The sequence below is a fragment of the Pelobates fuscus genome, chromosome 8, assembly GCF_036172605.1.
Source record: "Pelobates fuscus isolate aPelFus1 chromosome 8, aPelFus1.pri, whole genome shotgun sequence".
NCBI lineage: Eukaryota > Metazoa > Chordata > Amphibia > Anura > Pelobatidae > Pelobates > Pelobates fuscus.
The window spans coordinates 71,959,955-71,984,462 of record NC_086324.1 but is presented as its reverse complement, the minus strand read 5'-3'; the positions used below and the strand labels follow the sequence as shown (position 1 = coordinate 71,984,462).

Here is a 24,508-nt window from a genome sequence, read left to right as displayed (position 1 = left end):
ACCGGCAATGTTTTGATCTCCAAGGTCTTTATCAATCTACCAATCTGAAAACTTTATGAATATTCAATATATTCAATATTCAAATAGACTGCCAAGAGAAAAGTGCTTTAAATGCCCCAACTGTCCAAAGTAAAAGGTACAAAATATCTGTAAAACCTAAGAAATTAGCCCCACACAATGTATTTAAAAATAGTTAATCTCTTGAGTAGGACGACCAGAAAAATGCAATTACCTCTGTGAAACTTTATTGGACAGTCCATCAGGAGTGTCTGTATTTTCTGATGTTGGGATTTCTGTAGCACCAAATTCTGAAATAGCAAGAAAAATGTAATAAATGTGCTAGCACCGTCACAGTATCATCTGCATGTTCTTCTAATCTTTTTTCACAGTCGCTTTTTTTTTTTTAACTAAAAGGTAAATATATATCAAAGTAAAACTGATGACACTCTGGTAAAAAAAATTAAAAAAAATAAAAAAATTGGCTAAAACAATATGGATATAATTTAATTGTTTTGCTGATTGCTATAAATATAGTGTAATGATATTGATGTTACAAAGGTTTGGTTTCCAGTAGCCAGATCAGCAATGTTTTCTGCCAGAAGTAGCCACTCGTTACCCAGGTGGTTGTGCACCCCTGAGCCTTAAGTGGCCATCTGGTGTTAAGCAGAGATGAGAGACTGGAACAGAAAGATGGTAATCGTAGTAAGGTAAGCCAAGGTTAGTGGGAAGAAGAAGCAGCAAAGTCAAACGTTTCAAATTCAGCAACAGGTAGAAGAAACAGGAACAGGCTTGATTATAGCGTACAGGAACCACAGTAATCTGGCAAAGGTACAGAGACAGGAAGAGGCTTATATGGGCCAAGAACTAGATACCTGACCAGACACAGCTGAAGAGAGTTGGTACTAATATCATTGCTTGTAGAGTCTAGGTTATCAGATCTCAGGTAAATCAGCAAATAGCAGGCTGGTGAACTGGTAAGGAAGAGGATCAGCTGCATGGAAACCAGGGTTCGAAACCCAGCAGAGTAAGTTCCTCAAAAATAGAGCTTTGCCCATTAACTGCTTCAGTTCGGCTTTGCTAACCATGACTCACAATATCATATCTATCAGTATTCAGTAGTTCTCTACAAACCAGTTTACACGGTAAGTAACTGGATTTAATGTGAAAATTTGCAGTTTTACTTAAAAAATATTTTGATATTTAATAATATACATCATTTAATAATTTTGCATGTACAAAGCTGGATTTGAGGTGTACTGAAGTGAAAGAAGGCTTGAGACATTCCATCAAATTTCAATTAATACAAACAAAATTAAAACTATTAAACTGGAGATCAAGTTCATTTATCTTGTATTCGTTGTAAATGGCTAGTCTTAAAGGGACACTATAGTCACCAGAAGAACTACAGCTTAATACAGCTCTTCTGGCTTTTTGCTGTAAACACTGCCTTTTCAGAGAAAATGCAGTGTTTACATTAGAGCCTAGTGATAACTCCACTGGCCATTCCTTAGATTGCTGCTAGAGTTGCTTCCTATCTCAGTGCTGCAGAGTAAGCAGCACTTCTGTTCAATGTCTCCACTCTCTGCATGCATATCCTGAACTTTCCTCAGACACGCATTAATTAAATTCATCTCTATGAGGAGATGCTGATTGGCCAGGACTTGTGCTGACTCTGCCCCTGATCTGCCTCCTTGACGGTCTCAGCCAATCCTATGGGGAAGCATTGTGATTGGCTCAGATCACCACTTCTGATGATGTCAGCAGACAGGTCAAAAGGCAGAAGCTACAGACTTGAATACAAGTAAGATTTTACTATATTTAGGGAGGCAACAGTGGGCCACAGGGGCTAGATGGTGGTTTTAACACTAGGGTCAGGGATACAGGTTTGTATTTATTACAGGTTTTTTTTATAGTGATCCTTTAAGTAATTTAGGAATACTAAGACATCAGACAACATTCAGTATGGGATACATGAAGGTATCTGATGTTGTCCTATCAGTTTGGTAAAGTACCCCAGTCACTTTAACCCCTTAAGGACCAAACTTCTGGAATAAAAGGGAATCATGACATGTCACACATGTCATGTGTCCTTAAGGGGTTAAACCTCACAAAGAAATAACATGTCCCACTTACAATGTTCTTTATATCTAGGTGAGTTTATTCAACTAATGTGGACAGACTGTATGATCTTTGCCTGGTTATTCCTTCAACACTATAAGATCTTACCTTGATCACTGCCAGAATCTCCTGCAAAGATAAAAGTAGACAGTTGTGACTCTATCCAAGCGGACTAGAGAAGGCTAAAAAAGAATGATTAATGCAAGGAAAAGACCAATACGGATTATGCATAAAGAGTAATTCTGGGGCAAAGTGAAGTAGTTTCCATGCAAACCAATAGGACTTTGCTATTTGTTCCACGCTTAGAACTTTTCACCAGAATTATTCTTTATACATTCTCTCCAATGTGTATTGTTGCAAACTATGAATTCACAATACAAGAACTATTTACAGCCTGCAAACAATGGAAAGGGGAACACCACATATGCCCTGGTAATTCCGATTAGAGATTTATCATTTGTCACTACCCAATCGGTGCGACCACACAAATGAATTACCTGAGCAGCAGCGAGCCGGGAGCCGACCCGCTGGGAGCCGACTGCGAGGTCACGCCCATTTGTAACCCCGCCTCCAGAAGTCACGAGAACATGCGTGTGACGTCACCACGACGACGCACACTCTGTGCTCAGAGGCCAAGCTCTGACCAATCACAGCCCAAGGAGGGGTATTTAAACCCCAGAATACCAAAGCTCATTGCCCTGTCGTGGTTTCCGTTCCTGGTATCCGAGAGAGCGTTTTTCTGATCTTGTTATTGATATTCTTGGCATTTGACTTCGGCTATTCCTGACTATTCTAATTTCTGGTTTCCCTGACTTGGCTTACTTATGGATCTTGTCTATTTCTGTCTCCCTTGACCTCGGCTTTCCCTTGACTATGCTCTATTTTTCAACGTATTAACCCGACCAGTTTACATTCTGTCTGTTTTTCTGTTCTATGTAGATGTTACATAGTTCTGCGTGTTGGATCATAAAGTTGTTGTGACACCATTACAATGTTGTTTCCTCTATTTTACTGCAACCCCACTGAGAGAGCACAGGGTCTCAAGGTGAAATAAAAATATATGTCTTCTATAATCTATACAACTAATCAGGTCACTGTAGTACTGTGGCAAAATGGAAGTATACAACAAAAGGATTTGCATTTCTTCTTTTACCAAAAGATTCAGTTTGTACTAGTGTTTGGCTGCCAATGAAAACTTTACCCTTATTAGAGGCCCACTATAACATTGCTTCATATTGTTGACACCAGAACCAACAAATAAATGTAGAACCTAGATAAAGGGATTCTGAGTAGTATGAAATATTATACTGGATAATGCTTGGGATGTATTTATAGCACTTAGATGGTGTGAACACAGCAAAGCATTTGGGTTTGTTTTTCTACCTAGGTCATGCCTTTAAGCAACTTGTGACAGACAGACCCACACACAATTAAATTTTTTGAGGCACACCTAGCCTCCCTACGTTTTGGAGAGCTGGTGTGGCTCTTCTCCCTGGGGCCCAGTGTGGGGCTGTGCTGTAACCAGGCATTTCCCCTCTCGCACTGTTTAGTATGCCGGGGCTGGAATTCGAGGGCGCGGGAGGGAAGAGAGCGGAAATGCCAGATCAGCCTCCCTCACCACCTGCCTCCTGTCCTCCCACCCCCTTGCAGTATATAATCGGCAGAGTAGGTACCTGGATCCAGGTAAGCAGGTGCCTACTCTGCCTCCCTGCGTAGGAGCAGACTCTGGGATGCGCTAGGGTGGCCAGATTGCCACCTCCTGGGCCCCCAGTAAGAGGGCTCCTCTCGTGAAGCTCACAGTCGCAGGGGTCAGCAGGGTGGCCGGGCCCCCTGGAATGACGGGCCCAGTCGCAGCTGCGACCCCTGCAGCCATGGTAGTTTTGCCACTGCATATATGATTGTTGGTGTCATATAAATCCTCTAATGTTGATGGCCTATAAATCCCACAATTCTTTGGTTGCAATGAATGGGCAGCAAATTGTGGGTTTTGTGGTTGTGTGTGCATAATTTTTTCTAACTATTTTTATTTATTAATATTAAAGTACAAACATATTCCACAGAGCTTTACAATGTATGAACAAAGTTATATACCGTATGTTAATTTTGTTAACCCTTGTTGCTTTTCATTGTGCATCCAAGGCACATCACCCTCCTTAGAATTTGTGCTTTTCTTACTGAATATTGTTTATGCACTGTTCTTATATAAATGAAGATTAAAATATCTGCTAATTCTGCTCAATTCCTTGGTGGGAGTATTACTGATCCTATAATCCGTGACAGAACAAGATTATCCAGAAGGCAGACTCAGCTCTTTTAGGCTTACAAAGGAAGAAACCCAGTGTACAAAACCTTTTAATGAATCTCTACTTGGGTTTAAACACCCCCCCGCCTCTCCCCCCACCAAAAAAACAAAAACAAAACTTTATATTGTCCTTTATTACTAACAAAAAACATTTTTTAAATGCAGTATATATTCTTACCTCCAGGTCTAGCTGGACGTCTCTCTCTAAGTTTTGAAGCAGAAGGACGTGCAATTTTCTATATTAAGAAAAGGAAAAGAAAATAATTTCAGAATACTACAATATATCAACATTTGAAGCATACCACACATGCAAAACGACTTAACACATTCTAAAGGGATATATCTCTAGCCAACCATCAGTGCGCTTCAGGAACAATGTAATAAACAAAGGCCAAAAATAAAATTAAATAAAGTAAATATGGTTCTCATGACATTACCAAAACTAGCTTAATAGAGTAAAGCATAAAAAAGTTCAGATGAACAGATGCATAGATATTTTTCTATTTACTGTGCATTATTCACTAATGAAATGAAACAATGTTATAGCTCAATGAGTTCGCAAGCTGCAGCATGTCAGAGTTAATTTTCCGGCATGATTTAAGCAGTATTTCTTTTAAGGTCAATAAAATGAGCACCATTAAGTTGGGTAATAACATCTAGACCTCAGGATGTATTTCTCATCTAGTGAAAAAAAAATAAAAAAATATTAATTAACGGGTTATTTGGGTGTGCGAATGACATACATTCAATATGCCCAGAAGTGGTATTCGCTGGTCCAGAATGTCCCAGGCTGGCAAACGGCACTGCCAGAGATGGAGCTACATCTCCAGCAGCAAAGGGATATATCTTTGTTTGTGCAGCATTTCATAGTGAAACGTTGAACACACAGACTCGAAGCCTCATGACCACCTCAAAACACTGAAGTGGTCATTTTGCATCTAGCGTTAAGAATATAAACCTGGATTCCCAATGCTATAGTGGCACTGCTCACATCTCTGCCTCCTATGAAGTCAATGAGGCATGGTTCCTCAAAGGATACAGCAAATGCCTCACTCGTATCCAATGCTTCGTATAGGAAAACACTGAATCCAATGCTTTCCTTTGAGCTGTAGCGTCACGTGACAGAGTTTTACTCTGTCAGTGCAGTGTAAGTGTCTCTACTGGCTGTCAGTATGAGGGGTGTTTAACCCTACAAGGTAAACATTGTCCTTTCTGCAAAACGGCAATGTTTTTCCTTGAAGGGTTAAACATTCAGGACCAGTACACCCAGACCACCACATTGAGATGAAGTGAAGTGGTCTGGGTGACTTTAGTGGTTTACTATATTGCCATTATTGATGCATAATCCACATTGCAAAACAGTTTTAGTTATTTTCTCGGTCATTTGGATGTTAAACTGCTGGCAGAAGCATGCCACAGAATGTTTTGTTTTAAAGTATTAGTAGGCAACATTGTCTCTACAAGCATGTGTGTGCAAGGACAGGGAGAAAGAGAAAAATGGGGTAAAACTGGCATTTTTGGTATGAGTTCTATCATGTTTAAATTGTATCTTGTTGGGAGTCCAGCAGGTAATTACAAAACTAAAGGGACACTATATGCACCTCAGACCACTTCATTTCATTGCAGGGTTAAGCCTGCCTCTAGTCTCTGTCTAAATATGCCTTTTAAAAAAAAATATATATATATATATATATATATATAAATGAAGTGGTCTGAGGTGCATATAGTGTCCCTCTAGTTTTGTAATTACCTGCTGGACTCCCAACAAGATACAATTTAAACATGATAGAACTCATACCAAAAATGCCAGTTTATGTATGTGTTTGCTTTTACAAAACCTGTAACCATTTGCTCATTTACATAATATTTAATGGGTTAGGTTCTATAATAGTATAAAAGTCTAGCCATGTATTTTAAAACAAAAGTTCAGATAGAAAAAGTGCTTACCCATAATGCACAACCCTTTTCCTATTTTCCAGAGCCTGCCATCTTGTAAAATGTTCTTTTAGACCAAGACGGTTTTTAAAAACCTCAGTAATGTAATGTGTTTTTTTTTTTTACATACCATTTTTATTTATTTTTTCATGTGAGATCAGGACTTTTTAATGAATATATTATTATAATTTATATATATATATATATATATATATATATATAAAATGTGTGATTATTATAATATATATATATATATATATATATATATATATATATATATAAATTATAATAATATATTCATTAAAAAGTCCTGATCTCACATGAAAAAATAAATAAAAATGGTATGTAAAAAAAAAAAAAATGGTAAAAGAAAACCAAACAATTTCTGCTTTTAGAGTAAAGTTAATTCCAAGGTTTCCTCACTACGGTTATGTTTTTTGTTCAGGTTACCTTATTGCATGACAAACTAATAAAAAAAAAAAAAAAAACTGAAAACCAAAACTAATAATAATAACAGGGAAAGTTTATTATGAACCTGCTGTGTCAGTTAAACAGGGATGAGCAATTAAAGACCTCACTTCCAATATTTCTTTACCTCTTTATCACCTGGACTTGCAGTCTTGCTTTCTTTCAGGGAAACTTCTGAAGCTTTCTTCGAAGAATCTTCTGATAATTTCTGCTAGGATCATAAATTAGCATTGGGTCACACAAACAGAAACTGATGCTGTACCTCTTCCTACTTATGAGGAGTTTTTATAAATAAACTGAATGGGAAAATGCCCACGTGGTCACCAAGTTCTGTACTTTTTAAATAAAATTGTCAGGAAAGAAGAAACAGAAGGAAATTTTGTCTTACAGTTACTGGGAAAATAAAAATTAGGTGCGTTTTTTGTAGAAACGGTCGCATTTGGAGAGTTGATTTGACTAAATATACTGTAAAATGTGTGATTTAAAACCTGGTTAAGAAAATCCAATTACAAGACATTACAGATTTATACCTGTGAATTTAAAGTTGTTAATTACCTTTCGTTCAGCCTTTTCTGGTTCCGGAGGTAGTTCTTCATTTTTTGTTCTTGACATCTCCTCCTCACGGATTCGTTCTCTTCTCTTTTCCCTTTCATGATCCCTTTCTCTGTTCCGATCTCTTTCCCTTCCTTTTTCCCTGTCTCTAGTTTGACCCTTCTCCCTCTCCTTCTCTCTGTCTTTATCTCTCTCTCTATCCTTATCCCTGTCCTTCTCTCTGTCTTTGTCTCTCTCTCTAACCTTATCCCTCTCTCGATCCTTGCCCCGGTCTCCTTCACTCCTCCTCTCTCTTCCTTTCTCACGCCCAGATTTCTCTTTACTGCCATCTTTTTCTAAATCAGAACGAGACTCCCTCACTTTGCTTTTTTCTTTGTCATTTCTATCCCCTTCACGTAAGCCGTCTCTCTCTGCCTCCAATGTTCTGTCTTGGTCTTTCTCTGTTTTGCGTTCTCTCTCTCTCTCTGAATGCTTCCGCTCTTCATCTTTTCGTGATCTGTCTTTTCTCTCCCTACTTCCACTTCTCTCTCTAATTTCAGACTCCTTTCGGTCCTAAAATAGAAGAAGAAAGACTAGGAATTCATATGAGGAATTAAGCAGAGCCAAAAGCTATTACAAACATTAAATCAGAAATTACCCAAATTGTTTCCTTCTTGTTTATTAAAGAAAGAAAGAAAGAATGTTTCTGGTTCAGTTATTTTATAGTGAGATTATTTTATTTGAAAGATTTTCTTTACATCTGAACTAATACAAGTAGAAAATCTACTGGAAGTTAGGGAAGTGGAGCCTTATCTAAAATAACTTCCTATCTCACTCTCTGTGCTGGCAAGTTCAGTGTTTTCCATAACCAGTCCCATAGAAATACTGAACTAAGATGTGAGCTGCTGTTCTACCTATTAACTGACAGGTTAGAACAAGCATTATGGATAATAAAGGAAAACTATAGTGTCAGGAATAAAAAACATGTATTTCTGATACTATAGCTCTAAGATTGCCGTTTAGGTCCCCAGGCCCCTGACAGAAGCTTAACCCCTTAGTGACCAGACCGCTTTTCAATTTTCTTACCGTTAAGGACCAGGGCTGTTTTTACATTTCTGCGGTGTTTGTGTTTAGCTGTAATTTTCCTCTTACTCATTTACTGTATCCACACATTATATACCGTTTGTCTCGCCATTAAATGGTCTTTCTAAAGATACCATTATTTTCCTCATATCATATAACTTACTATAATTTATTTATAAAAAAAAAATGGAAAAAATGTAGAAAAACAAAACACACATTTTCTAACTTTGACCCCCAAAATCTGTTTTTACAACCGCCAAAAAAAAAAAAAAACACTTGTGCTAAATAGTTTCTAGATTTTGTCCCGAGTTTAGAAATGCCCAATGTTAACAAGTTCTTAGCTTTTTTTGGAAAGTTATAGGACTATAAGTACAAGTAGCATTTAGCTATTTCCAAACCATTTTTTTTTTCAAAATTAAACGCAAGTTACATTGTAACACTGATATCTATCAGGAATCCCTGAATAACCCTTCACATGTATATATTTTTTTAAAGAAGACAACCTAATGTGTTAAACTTGGGGTATTTTGACTCTTTTCATGCAACCATTTTACCACCAATCTATGCAAAATTAAAAACAAATAATAATAATAATAATAATAATAATAGGTGACACACATAGCAATTTAAGAATACATGTACGGAGAACTTTAAGGGTTACTGCCAAAGAATACCCCAATATGTGTTCAGCAACATTTCATGAGTACAGTGATACCACCCATGTATAGGTGTGTCGCGTTCTCTGGGGGCTAAAAGACCTTATTTGGAGGGTGCGCATTCCAGTTTTCCAACTTGGAATTTTCACAGCTGGTCATCATGCACCGATGTCCTATTTGGGACATTTTTGAAGCCGCCCAATGTAATTTACCCTCATCAAACCATATATTTTTGAAAAGTAGACACCCTAGTGTATTTCAAATGGTGGGGTATGTCCAGGGTTTTGTAGTAGCCACTTAGCCACAAACGCTTGCTAAAGTTAGCGTTTATATTTGGTTTTTGCATTTTTTTAACACAAAAACTGCACTTTTAGTGGTGATTCCAAGTTTTACTGTTTTAAACACGCATTTTTGTGTTCAGCGAAGTCTCCAGAGTATAAAAATACAGGTTTTATCGTGTTTTAAAATAGTAAAGGGTCAATATAGGGCTTGCCCAATTCAGTTTGCCAGATTGGTTTGCTGGGTCTGTGTTGCCTTTTGAGACCATATGGTAGCCCAGGAATGTGATATAACCCCATCGTGGCATACCATTTTCAAATGTAGACAACCCAGGGTATTCCAAATGGGGTATTTCCACTCTTTTGTAGTAGCCAACATCGAGGCATCGCTGCAATACCATTAGAGATGCTGTAAGCGATCATGATCACTTCCAGCGCTCTAATTACCCGCGGACGTATCAGGTACATCCGTGGTCCTTTCGGACCGTTTTTTGTCGGACATACCTGATACGTCTTTGGTCGGGAAGGGGTTAAAAGGTGAGTGTACTCATCTTTTCTCCAGTGCAGCACGGGTCCGGTAGTGGCCGGCTCCGCCCCCTTAGCGCAGATCAAACTTTATTATCTCCGCAAATCCAATGCTTTCCTATAGGAAAGCATTAGGCGGCCATTGCACATGCGCAGCCAAACACCACGCTGCGCCAATCAGCATCTTCTCAGAGATGCACTGAATCAATGCATCTCTATGGGTAACATTTAGTGACTCCATGCCAAGCATGGAGACGCTAAACATCTGAAAAGGCAGTTTTTACATTAAAAAGCCTGCAGGGACATACTATATACACCAGAACAATAACACAAAGCTGTAATTGTTCTGGTGACTATAGTGTCCATTTAATTATACTTCTAAAACTAAGGAAAGCACACAGTAGAAGTAAAAGTGATATTTTACAAAAGTATTTTTAGAACATTTGTCGTAAAAGAGATACCTGTAATGTTTTACAAAATTATTTGTAGAACATTCGTGGACCCCTTAAAAAAAAAACAAAAAAAAACTTTAATGCCTATAACACTAGATAACAGTTTAAAGTTTTCTCATTGAGCAAATATTAATCAGAATGCAAACCTCCTTATGTATTCTCTGCTCTTCATCTTTGGCATCTCTGTTCTCTTTGTCATGAGATTTGGAACTTGCTGGAGGCTTTCCTTTAAGATCTGGTTTCTCCCCTGTCAGAATCCTTTTCACTGCATCATCGCTGGATAACTGGAAGCACAATGACAAAATGAAAATTAATGCACTTGGCAGTCCATGCAGAGGGGACACTATACAAACCAATCTTTTTTTTTTTTTTACTGCGTGTTGTCAAAACCAAATAACTAACTAAAAGTTCGCGGTTTTGTATTCTTGAATTTCATTTTTATTTTGAACGTATAAGATTTGCTTGGCACAACTAGCAAAGCATGCAGGTTAGTTAACCCCTGCAGTGCTGTACTCAAGGTGCATGTAAGTATATGGCATTGCATGAAATAAAATAATTAAATTTAAAAAAAAAAACGAATGGGGGCGGAGCCTGGCTTCCGGGCTGCATGGACGTGCTGCAACAGAGCTCCTGAACACAATGGCACAATTTGGGTCAAAAACACCAAAAAACAAGCACGCACAGCACCTGGAGGGTGATAGAAACGTGGGGGACACCCGGACGAAGCGATGGATACCAGCTGTTAACCCACTGCTTACCAGGAACCGGCACCAGCAACTTGAGGCCTACTTGAGACCCTGTAGGGGAGAGGCGGCCGCTCTCCTCGCGGGTAACCCTGTGCATGGAACCTCCACGCTACTCACCTCCTACCCCCCCCCCCTCTGGACCGGCGGGGGTCATCCCGGTCTGCAAAATGTGTCCGGATCCACCAGCAATACGGGGAAGCGAAGCGGTGATAAAGCAACGACGGCACCCACACAGCTCCCCCAAGATGGCGACAGCCGACACGCTGTCTGCAAACAATCAGCTACAGCTAAAGTTGATCCGACGAGACACCGCTCGGCGCCTGAACGCGATATTCAGCCGCTTCTGGGCACAACTCAACGACCGCATAAGAGCAGCACAAAGCACTCAGGAACCTGCACAGACGGCGGGTAAGAGAGGCAGCTGGCGGCAGGGGCGGAGAGGGGAACCCTCGGGCATAGCGACAGGCAACCCACACACCCCCATACCACAGAGCCCACCCGGGCTGAAGGCCAAAAGGGAGAAAACCCGGACGCATCGTCCACAAGCAAGGAGGCGTTATCGCCGCAAGCGGCCAAAGACCAGCGGGCCCTCCATTGCCCCCGAGAGGGGAAGCAACTCAAGCTCCAGTAGTCTTAGAGTTCGTGGCACCGAGATGCAGGCCTACAAAACAGCCTGGGGCTGGAAGGATGTCACCACACTGCTCACTGCCACCGCGGCCCTCAACATCACACCGACCACTACTCACTGTCCCACAAGAGAAGGCATCGGCTGATAGAGACTATCACTGAACCAGTTGTATGGCGGCAACCTGCAGAATCCCAATGGCGAACCCAAGGGGCCTTTGCCACGCCACTTACCAAACATTTGGACTGTACCGGGCAGCAGGACACCCGAGTCACTTGAGTATACCCCAGACAACAGTGAACACTTATTATGGGACTCATCCAAGGCTAACTAGTTTCTTGATAAAATATTGTGTTTTGCACTGTTAGCTAGTCTCTCCCCAAATTGTCTACCATGCTTTATCCGCATACCATTTATTTACGTCCCCTCTCATGCATTGTTAAAAGCATATTGCTAACTATTTCAATATTGTCTGAATGTGCCTTAATTTACTAGTTAGCAACTGCGCGATTTCTGAGGTGTAGTCCACAGTCAATAAGGTGTGCATAGCTTGTTAGAGACTCCCCACTTCTTGAGGGGGACATACTAGCTCAGCCTTGTTCAATTCGTAGCCTGTAATTTTATTTTTATTTTTTTGACCCTACATCGTTAATTGTATTAGCATGTTCCTACTGTTTGAGTTAAAACCTATGCGACAGGGAAATCTTGAACCTGCTTCTTTATTTTATACAAAGCTTACACATTTTAAACAGAGTGTGTTACCCGCATGTAACCTTATCCTGTACCTATTATACTAAAAATGTGCACTGTCTAACAATTACCCTACTTGTTATCTATGCCAAGCAGCTCAAGGAATGCCGTTGGGGTACCTAGAGCCAGTTGTAATTACTATATGCACTGCAAAAATAAAAAAAAACACTTTGCATACTTGCACTTGTATAAAAACTTCTCTGTAGATACCCTAATGCACTGAGCGCGCCCAAGGTATCACAGGCCACAATGTGGACATGTAGCAAATGTAAGGAAGGTTTTTGTTCGTTTGATTTATCTTTGCATATTTATTCACCCCAGTAAACACGAGTATTCACTGGGATATGGGAACAAGGAATTGTCACTTTTTTTGGCATGGGTAGTTCAGCTTTACACTGGAGTGATGTTCATAACCAATAGGTCTCTCCACAGCAGGGGTATATTATTAAGCAGAAAAAAAGTGCTTTTATTTATTTTTAAAAGTGTGATTTTTTTTTTTACTGAAGTTCCTGGATCTACTTACAGATCCCCCAAATACCAAATATCGTCCCATTTATGCCACTTCAATCACAATCCTGGCTGAGAACATTGTTAAATGAACACAGGAACTAGCTGGCTTCATATCCAATTTGGAGGCTGTCATTCTCAGGCAATCTGTTTTATCTCGTTTATTATTTATACTGTTTTGTACCTTATACTCAACCATTTTACTGCTGGCTCTCTTCCCATGCTCAATCCGTAAAGTACGGCTTATGCTGGGTTGTGATGTTACTCAATATTGTGCAGCCTGTAAGTCACGGTTATATTTTGAATGCTAGTGTGTATGATTTTGACTGCACTTCAAAATAAGGACTGTCAAAAAAAGTGATTTTTATGTGCTTGCCTAACTGCATTAGTTATGGGTTTTCTTCAACTAAGTGAAATAATTGCATCCATACATGCATGGAGAAAGCCTGTACATTAGAAGCCCATGTATATCACTTAGGTGTCAATAGAATGGGTCACAGAATGGGGCTGTGCATATAGCTGCAGCTATAATGAATAGGTAAATGTAAAGTAGAGAACTCAATGCTCCATTACATGTACAGTAAGCGTACATCGCTATTGTGCTTGGAAAGTCTCTTTAACTTTGCTCAAGTTCACCGACAAGACTTTCCTAGACTGTAGCACTGGGCCGAAAGACTTGGCAAGCATTATGTACTATAGTAATAAAACCTTAAATTAACGGAGACTCCCTAAGAATAAGGATTAACACGAACTCGTGTTGTCTAATGTATAATTTTCACATAGTGGAGTTACATCAATGCAAGAAGGAAAAAAAACAGATCTGGTCAAACAAAACAAGCATCTGAACACCAGAAAAGTGACAAAATATCATTGTAACGTAATGAATGCAAAAAGATTATATTCTAACGTGTCTCATGAGAAGATTAATGGGATTTACACTGCGAAACAGTGAAGGGTAACAAATTTTTTTTATATATATATATATATATATATATATATATATATATATATATATATATATATATATATATATATAAATAAAGGGATATAAGGATTTTTACAATGAACAGAATATATAATTATGTAATATTGCCTTAACAAGAATAATAAAATAAATACATGAAGAATGGCTATAAACAATATCTTAAAAGCTGGTATTCTTGTTTGTGGACTGTGTGTTTATATTAAATTAAAGGTGTCTGATCGCAGTCTGATCACCCAATGAGCTCACTTTATTCAAGCAACATTTGCCAATTGCTTGTAGCAGTTCATTGGTTCTCTCAGGTTCATGTCCAGCCACAATCCGAGCAGGCTTCACAGCTAAAGGCTCCCCAGTCACAAGAACCACCACATCTATGGCTTTCTGCAGGAAGCTAATCTTGGCATCCTTATCCTAAAAAGGGCAGACACAGTGTGATTAGTATCTCTGGTATTAAATCTTTACCATGTACATATTTGTTATGCATTAAAGCAGAAATTATCAGTACCGATCTTTAAATAAACCTGCATTCGGAGCATGATATTGGAAACGTGTGCAGTGCAGTAAAAAGTATTAATGAGTGCAATCACTTAACAGACACTACATACTAAATCCAGTTACTCAATAATCCATCCAGAAAAGCTTTAACTAAAAGTAATGGTTAATGATTCTCAAACATCTGACCATGAAAATATACGGTACTTTAGTCAGTTCTGTTATTCAATAAGGGTATTTGCTAGGCAAAGTGACAACAGTTGTGAGAAACTAGGTTTATAAGCACCAGAGAGATCTCTTTCAAACATTCAAATCTCCATTCTGAGTCACTGTATTCAGTAGTAACTGAGCAACAGTCATGGGCACTAAGTAAAAAGGGTATCTTACAACATGTTAAGAACTGTGCTGTACTTTATCCTGTGAAAATATAATCAGGTGCAGCAGTGGATAACAGAAAACACATAGCGACTAATAGGTTTTGCTTATTCATTGTGTTATATTGGTTTGTGGTTTTACTTTCAGACACAGTAGAGTGTTAAACAAATAGAGTAATACAAAGATTTTGAAACACTGGAAAAAAAATAGTTGTGAAGTCCAGATATAGAGAATTCCTGATCTTCCAGAAATGGTACATAATGCTTTTTTTTTTTAATGAATATATTATGCTATTTCTGCTAAAGGTTTGTTGAAATGTAAATTCATTTCTAAATTATTCCCTCAAAAAGTATATATTTCAGAATTATCATATACCTCAGGATATAATGTTTGGGGCATTTAAAGACTTTTCATTCACCTATATAAGCAAATGGTTTCCTTTAATATAATGATTTAGCGATAAAGTTACAACAATATATCCTATATCACAATAACTAACCAAAACTACATTATATAACCATAGGAAACAAACATTTTAATAATTAAACCTAATAATACACAAGAAAAAATAAAAATAAAATATATAATTAATATTTAATCAAATAAATATAAGTGTGCTGTCACGTTTCACATTCATGCAATTGTCTCGGCCTCATGCAAATCATACTGGGTGGGTGGGGGGGTGAGAGAGGATAGAACCAGCATTCAAAAAACACAATGGCTGCCTCAATTAATTCAATGCTTCATGTTACAGCCATCATATACATTGTACTGTTCATAACGTCATTGTACACAGACATCTGTGTCAATCTAGAAGTGCTGATCATGTCATCAGTGATGAATTGTATTAAATGATCATTCGAATGTTAAATGAAGAGTCCACTTCTTCAAAGCCATCATAGCTCATGGTGTTAAACTATTGTAGAATGGTTAAACACTTAAGTAGGTCTGCAGATGCATGGTTGTCTGCCTCCTTTGTTAGGATGCTGTAGGAGAATATGAAGGGAAGCAGGATGGCGCCAGTGATACTCTGACAGTGTCACTTAATGCTCTGAGCCGGCCTTTGGCTGCTCATTTCGAATAACAGTACGTACCTACAATCTGCAGCCAGTGACAGACGGAGAATCTGTTAGTCTATCACCGGCGTCCACGGTTTCCCTTCCAGCTCTCTTATGGCAGCCAAGCATAGGAGGAAGAATACCATGCGGCTAGGCGCCCAGGGTCCAACTTAGGTGTTTTAAACTGTACGGAAATACAGCACCCAGACTCCAGCCCCCAAAAACTATTACATAGAAAGTAATATTACTTCTAAAGAGCAGCTGGTGCCAGGCTCAGAGCATCAGCTGATATTATCAGCGGTCACTAAAGCAAACCATGACTTTGACAAAAGGTTATTATGCAGGCTGCACTCAATCCTGAGTGTTCCTTTAAAAACCATCTCCTTACGGAAATGTTAAACAGTAATGTTAACACATAGGTGAGTGCAACAAAATATTTTTTACGTAAAATGATTTAAGACAAATGTATTAAATGTAGTGATGCCATTATTCTTACCTTTACATTATCAGATTTCAATTCTGATTCAGTGTACAAACCCTTGAAAAACCCAGTGGTTCTGATCACCTAAGAGAGGAAAATAAATAAATAAATAAAAGAGCAAATGTAAAGAAAGATTTACTAATACTTGTATACAAATTGGATAAACTATATATGTATTTGTTAAAAGTAGTGGTAAAGGTTTAGTCTAGTAAAGCATTGATTATTAATATTATATTGCTAATGCATATTAAAAAAAAAAAACCATAACTCAGAAAAAAAATGTAATTCAAAGTTATTTTTTTGAAGGACAACTAAAGTCTCATCTGGTGTGGATGCAGTGGTAGGGTCATTGTAAAAACGTGCAGTCACTAGAGGCCCTTCAGAGCAACAACCGAGTAAAGCTCAGTCATGCGATTCGCCATTGCTTCTCTATGAATTGGATTGAATATCATCAAGAGAGTCAGATAATGTCACAGGAGACGGTATGGGCAGTAGTGCTAGGGCATTCTTGGTTCTGGAGGAAAAGGAAGTACCAAAAATTTGTATTACGAACGCTAGTGTCTCTTGGCACATGGCTACGTGGCTTTGCCTCCTGTTGTAGCAGACCCTCTTCCACATCAGGATGAGAAAATCCAGTCAGGAGTGTTTTGTTCAGGTGAATGGGCAGTTTTAATCATCACCTACGATAATTGCAACTGCTAAATAAATCCAGTTTGTCCGACTGCCCCTTGACATGTATTTTGGGCAAATTGTGAACAGTCGTTGCTCAGAAAAGCAATGTTTTACAAAGATAAAAGGGACGTCATCTACCCACTAGCCCATTAAATACATTTGTCAACTGCTGAGATATTATGGTAAATACTACGCACGTTATTCTGTCTTGGTACTGCATTATTAATGCACTTTTGCTTTTATATTCAATGTATTCACCGGTGTTTAGTCAAAATACCATGTGTTAAATTCTTTGGGTAACCTTTTAACTATTGACAGAACTGGTTTAGCAGTCGTCTTATCTCCCCCCTCTTGTTACAGCTATTAGTGATATATAAAACACTATCACTTCTATTACTTGGGAATACACTGATGTTATATTGTAGCAAAACAGTATTGCTTCAGCATTAGTGTTATGTTTACACTTTTACAGCTTATATAAGTAGTCACAGAGTTTTACTCGCTGTATAGTCTCCACTCACTCCCGCTGTTCATATTATTTTTATTTTAGATTTATTTATTAAAAGTTACTTTTTAAGCCTATAATCTTCTCAGTAAATCATACACATGTAGAATGGCATTTTTTTCTTTTTTGTTTATTCTCTGTCAAAATACCATGTGTTAAATTCTTTAGGTAACCTACTTTTCAAAAAATATATACACTGGAATCTTGGAACTTGAACGTTCCTGAACAATAAGGAAGTCGAACTAAACTTTTGAATAAAAAAAAAAATAATAATATTGGATGCGAACGATCCTCGGTACCCGATCACATCACGCGGCATTCACAGAGGGACACAAGTGTGGTGGAAGCATGGGATACAAGTGTGAGATGAGGAAATATGGGCAGATGGATTATGTAAAGGGATAGAGAGGAATATAGGGATAGGAAAACTAGAGGGCCACAAGTAAAGGGTGAAGGGATATGGACAGAATTATTATACAAGGGGAAAGAGGAAAATATGAGGAGAAGGATACCAGAGGACAAAGGGACATGAGTAAGGGAAGAGGGACTATGGACATAAGGATACAAGCAGAGGAAAGAGAGGTAGGGGATATTTTGAACCTGATACAGTCATTTTATATGCTTTTGTATATAATGTCAGAAGAACAGTTACCTAGCCCCATCCATGTAATTTTGGGGGTCTGGAACGGATTAAACAAATTTACATTACGGTAAATGTTTATTCGGTTCTCGAACAAATCGGAACTCGAACAGCCTTCTGGAACGGATTAAGTTTCGAGTTCTGAGGTTCCACTGTACTTTGTGTGGCATTCTTGGTTTAGGTGATAACTTTTAAAAGTTACAGTCTCCACTAATACCTAATAGATGGATATCAGGACAAAAATTATTTTCAGATATTATTCTCTAGCTGCTTTCCTATGGACACTCTGAATGTGCGCGCGGCACTTGCCACGCATGCGCATTCGGCTCCGCTGACGTCGGATGGGAGAGGAGAGGTCACCAGCGCCGGGCTGGACTAAGGTAAGTTGCTGAAGGAGTTTTAACCCCTTCAGCGCCACGGGAGGGGTCTCGGAGGGCACGATAGTGTAAGGAAAACCGCTTTGTTTTCCTGACATTATAGTGATCCTTTCATGCATTTACAAGACTACTTCAGTGATGCAACTCTTGGTTGATGATACAACAGAAGCTGAATAAAGAAGGTTGCAGCACCTGTGAGAGACAGCTTCAGTTGAGTACAAAACTCATCTCAGATGCACGTCCTCGCCTCTGCACACCAAGAAAGGATGTCTCTTTCAGGGGCATTTGCAAAAATATGCAAAGACCCACAAAAGGAATAAAGCCGTGTTAAATAGCACCCAATACCTTATTTGTGGAACATTAAAAGTGAGACAGGAATGCAGAAAATGCAAAATTGCTTGTCGTTTGGTATTGCAAAAAGAATCGCATACGCACAAATAAAGAAAAAAAAAACATGCAGTACTTATTCATCGGTTAACCGATTACTGTTTTATATAATAACAAAAAAGCCAGGCGGAACATCCAAGCTCCTGTGGGGTTTTTGATTTCTGTGGTGAACGGGAGTTGGGCATGCTTATGGGGATACGAGACAGGGTGACCTGGAAATTCATGCTAGTTCACTCCTCTTGTTGGTATTTCATGTAACGGTATCAATATACTTGCTTTATGTTTGGAATTTCTGTATTACTGTGCATGTATTGCTTGTGATGTTTTGCACTGGAATAAATAAAGAATTTAAAAAAAAAAAAAAAAAAAACATGCAGTAATACAGGTGATACTTGAAAAATTTGAATATCGTGCAAAAGTTCATTCATTTCAGTAATGCAACGTAAAAGGGGAAACTAATATATGAGATAGACGCATTACATGCAAAGCAAGATCGTTCAAGCCGTGATTTGTCATAAGTGCAATGATTATGGCTTACAGCTCATAAAAACCCCAAATCCACAAATTTGCTTTTGGTCACTATAATGAATACCCACGGTGTATATGAGGTATAATGAATACCCACGGTGTATATGAGGTATAATGAATACCCACGGTGTATATGAGGTATAATGAATACCCACGGTGTATATGAGGTATAATGAATACCCACGGTGTATATGAGGTATAATGAATACCCACGGTGTATATGAGGTATAATGAATACCCACGGTGTATATGAGGTATAATGAATACACACGGTGTATATGAGGTATAATGAATACACACGGTGTATATGAGGTATAATGAATACACACGGTGTATATGAGGTATAATGAATACACACGGTGTATATGAGGTATAATGAATACACACGGTGTATATGAGGTATAATGAATACACACGGTGTATATGAGGTATAATGAATACACACGGTGTATATGAGGTATAATGAATACACACGGTGTATATGAGGTATAATGAATACACACGGTGTATATGAGGTATAATGAATACACACGGTGTATATGAGGTATAATGAATACACACGGTGTATATGAGGTATAATGAATACACACGGTGTATATGAGGTATAATGAATACACACGGTGTATATGAGGTATAATGAATACACACGGTGTATATGAGGTATAATGAATACACACTGTGTATATGAGGTATAATGAATACACACGGTGTATACGAGGTATAATGAATACACACGGTGTATATTAGGTATACAGTGTTATGACAGGGTCTCACACTCTCCCCCCCGGTGTGTCTCACCTCGGTCAGGATGTCATGCAGATAACGAAATGGAGGCTTTCCGAGCAGCTTGTCGGTGAGCGGCGGTTTCTTGATCACCTTGCCCAGAGACTCCTGAGTCCTGCGGATAACGGTGGGATCCATTGGGTCAGCTCTACTTAGCACCGACTAGTCCTGTCCTTCCCACAATGCACCGCGTTCCCGGCTCTACGCATGCGTCGCCTCCGCTGTTACTAAGCGTCGGTCGTCATAGTAACAGACCTTAACACAGCAAGGGGTGAGGCCGCCCAGAGAGAGAGGGAGGGAGTGTGGGAGCTGGTGTAAGGTTTCGGAGAAATTCCCGTTAACCAACCACCACCCCTAGTGAAATTATTGTATCACTTCATATGACTGCATTCATAGTGTTTATTCACTCATTACATCTTTATAGGCAACTATAACAGAACACCATGAGGCACAGTGCAGCTTTTACATGGCTGCTCTAAGCACTGCAGTGTTTATGGTGGCAGGAGTGCCCTGGTACAGTATCAGGTTGTGTGACTGTTGACAGGTCGCTCGCAGTCCTTCCTGTTTGTACTGATGCAGGTACAGTACTTCCATAATATCACATGCCTCCCAATAGTTCCAGAGCCAGCAGGACTGTCCGTAATACCAGTATCGCCGTCTCGGGTATGTTGCCTGGTGTCCACAGATGCCACCGTTGACAGCATAGCGCAATTGCCCCATTAGATGCACAAATGCTTCACAGAATAAACTCATGCCATTAAAAAGAGACTATAGTCACCAGAACAACTGCAGCTCAATGCAGTGGTTATGGTGTATATAGCATGTCCCTGATGGCTTTTCAATCTAAACACTGCCTATTCAGAGAAAAGTCACTCAGACGGCCAGTATAAGTGCTTCCTATCTCAGTGCTGCACAGTGTGCCGCACCTACATTTAGCGTTTCCACACTCTGAATGGAAGTGCTAAATGCTCCCCAAAGAGATGCATTGATTCAAGTGTTGATTCAATGCATCTCTAGGAGGAGATACTGACTGGCACAGCATGGTGTTTTGACGAGCATGCACAATAGACCCCCAATGCTTTCCTATAGGAAAGCATTGGATTGGTTGAGATCATCAAGATTGACAATTTTAGGCATGGAGGCGTGTCCCATTGTGTGGGAAAGAAGGTTATGAAAAACACCTTTCCCATGGGATCAGTGGGGGCTGGGGACCCAAATAGTTAGCGCAATGTATAGATGAAATCTGAAGACATTAGTTTCTTTAAAGAGTACAGTGTCATGACAGGAACCACCTAAGAAACACCTAAACCAGTTAAGTGGGTTTATGAGACAAACAAGAGGTTAAAGAGGATTAGGAGAGACACAGAAGGAAGGTGAAAATATGCTCACAAGGGGTGAGAAAGGGTGTGGAGTAACAAGCAAAAAGAAAATTATTCTCTGGTGCCATGTAACCTAGGTACACTTCTGGAATTATGAACTTTCTCTTTTGCATATGATTGCACAACAGGAGGACCACAGGTGCCTAACACAGTTAGGTTAGTGTAAATGATATGACAACTTACTGTGGGATGGCACCCGGGGACTTCTAGGATTATAACCACTACAGTGTACTATGGTGCTTAGAGTATCCCTTAAAGGGATACTATAGTGCCAGGAAAACAAAGCCGTTCTCCTGGCACTATAGGCTTCTAAGGTGCCCCCTCCCTCGCGCCCACCCCTCCCGCAGGGCTGCGCCGATGTCCCTCAGCGCTGGGTTAGGCTCCGCCTACGGTCCTCCACTGCCAAGTCAGCAGAGAGAGAGACCTAATGCGCATGCGTGGCAATGGCCGTTCTCGCATTAGGATTTCCCAATAGGAAAGTATTAATTGATGCTTTCCTATGGGGAAAATCTGACGCTGGAGGACCTCATGCAGAGCGTGAGGACGTCCAGCATCAGATAACGGACCAAAGATCCGTTTAGATTCCAGAATCCCTCTAGGGGCTGTCTGGTAGACAGCCGCTGAGGGCAGACTTAGAGCTCCAATGTAAACAATGCAGTTCACTAAGTGCTATAGGGACACAGCACCCAAAACACTTCAGTTAGCTGAAGTGGTCTGGGTGCCTACAGTGTCCCTTTAAAGAAAGACAATGGAGGAATAAAAATAAGAAATAAAATACTATTCACTGTGTAAAAGTCCTCCTTGCCCACCGTGCCTGCTACAACATCTGCCTGCTTTGATCAATCTGCACATTTGTTTTTTTTAAATAAAGGTTGGAGTTCTTAAAAAATAGTTATAGCTGTTTTATCATTTGCATGAGTAACATTCTCGCAGGGTTATTATTCTCTAAAGTCAAATTGCCCATATTCCACATTAACAAAAATAATACAGGATCATCTGTGAGCCTCTACATGGCAGAATCCAGACATTGTTCTTACCATGTGTCAGTGTTTGGATTTTGGCAGCCTTACTTCAGTAGTGGGGAAAGTAATGGAAACCATGTTAAAGGATAGGATTGTTGAACATCTAAAATCACATGGATTTCAAGATCAGAGACAACATGGGTTTACTTCAGGGAGATATAGGGAGAGGTATTCGCAGTAGAAAGATGGAAGTGCTCATGCCATTGTACAGAACACTGGTAAAACCTCACTTGGAGTATTGTACGCTGTACTGGAGACCGTATCTCCAGAAGGATATTTATACTTTAGAGAGAGTTCAGAGAAGGGCTACTAAACTGGTTCATAGATTGCAGGCTAAAACTTCCAAGGAAAGGTTAAAGAAACTTAACATGTGTAGCTTGGAGGAAAGACGAGACAGGGGAGATATGATAGAAACATTGAAATACATAAAGGGAATCAAAACAGTAAAGGAGGAGACTATATTTAAAAGAAGTAAAACTACCACAACAAGATGACATGTTCTTTAATTAGAGGGGCAAAGGTTTAAAATTAATATCATAATAATACTGATAGGGTAGTGGATGCATGGAATAGCCTTCCTGCTGAAGTGGTAGAGGTTAACACAGTAAAGGAGTTTAAGCATGCGTGGGATAGTCATAAGACTATCCTAACTATAAGATAAGGCCAGGGACTAATAAAAGTATTTAGAAAATTGGGCAGATTAGATGCTTATTATTTTTTTTTATATATGTGATAATTAATAAAAGGATTTGTTAATTATTTTATTTTATTTGTTTAGGTTTATATTTATCAGCGCACTCACCCAATTTTTTATTTCTGAGTATACAACTCATCAAGTCGCTAGAGTGGGTTTGGAGCTGCTTTTTTAGAATGTTGCTGTGTTATTTTTGTGTGTACCGCTTTTATATAAATAGTCATAAGACTATCCTAACTATAAGATAAGGCCAGGGACTAATAAAAGTATTTAGAAAATTGGGCAGACTAGATGGGCCGAATGGTTATCTGCTGTCACATTCTATGTTTCTATGTAACATTTCTATGGACATGAATATCTACCAGATTTCATCATGTCTAATGCTAAAAATCCAAACTACTCTAATCAGCCACAACATTAAAATCATCTGACCAATATTGTATAGGTCCACCTCGTGCTGCCAAAACAGCTCTGATGCGTTGAGGCATGAACTTCACAAGACCGCTGAATATGTCCTGTAGTATCTGACACCAGACATTGGCAGCAGATCCTTTAAGTCCTGCAAATTGCGAGGTGAGGTCTCGATAGATCCGATTTGTTGTTCTAGCACATCACAAAGATGCTCAATCAGAGTGAGATCTGGGGAATTTTGACTACCAAGGCAACACGTTGAACTCTTTGTCATGTTCCTCAAACCATTCATGAACAATTTTTGCACTGTGGCAGGATGCATTAACTTGCCCGTAAGAGGCCACTGCAATCAGGAAACACCACTGTCATGAAGGCGTATACGTAGTCTGCAATAATCTCAAGGTAGGTGGTACTTGTCCAAGTAACATCCACATGTATTCCAGAACCCAAGGTTTCTCAGAATAACATTGCTCAGAGTATAACACTGCCTCCGCCAGCTTGCCTTATTGCCATAGTGCATCCTGCAGCCATCTGTTTCCCATGTAAACGATGCACATGCACCCAGCCATCCACCCCATCTAAAAGAAAATGTGATTCATCAGACCAAGCAATTTTCTTCCATTGCTCCATGGTCCAGTTCGTTGCTTACGTCCTCATTGAAGGTGCTTTTGGCAATGTTTCGGGGTTATCATGAGCACTCGGACCGATCTGCGGTTACTAAGCACCTTACGCAGCAAACTGCGATG

General features: G+C 39.3%; 1 protein-coding gene across 2 annotated transcripts in view; it reads right to left on the bottom strand.

Annotated features, from left to right (window-relative positions):
• Window positions 1–20,441, bottom strand: part of TRAF3IP1 (TRAF3 interacting protein 1) — a 30,567-nt gene extending 10,126 nt beyond the window's left edge. Inside the window, exons 1-9 of one of the 2 annotated variants that reach the window (XM_063430030.1) lie at window positions 20,272–20,441; window positions 16,380–16,448; window positions 14,208–14,369; window positions 10,495–10,632; window positions 7,379–7,927; window positions 6,951–7,034; window positions 4,599–4,656; window positions 2,227–2,247; window positions 233–308 (exon numbers count right to left, since the gene is read on the bottom strand). In XM_063430030.1, coding sequence (XP_063286100.1) covers window positions 233–308; window positions 2,227–2,247; window positions 4,599–4,656; window positions 6,951–7,034; window positions 7,379–7,927; window positions 10,495–10,632; window positions 14,208–14,369; window positions 16,380–16,448; window positions 20,272–20,394 — 1,280 coding nt within the window. In that variant the 5' untranslated portion in view covers window positions 20,395–20,441. The remainder of the gene's footprint in view (window positions 1–232; window positions 309–2,226; window positions 2,248–4,598; window positions 4,657–6,950; window positions 7,035–7,378; window positions 7,928–10,494; window positions 10,633–14,207; window positions 14,370–16,379; window positions 16,449–20,271) is intronic. The other variant, XM_063430032.1, reaches the window with a different exon arrangement.
• Window positions 20,442–24,508: the final 4,067 nt, after the last annotated feature.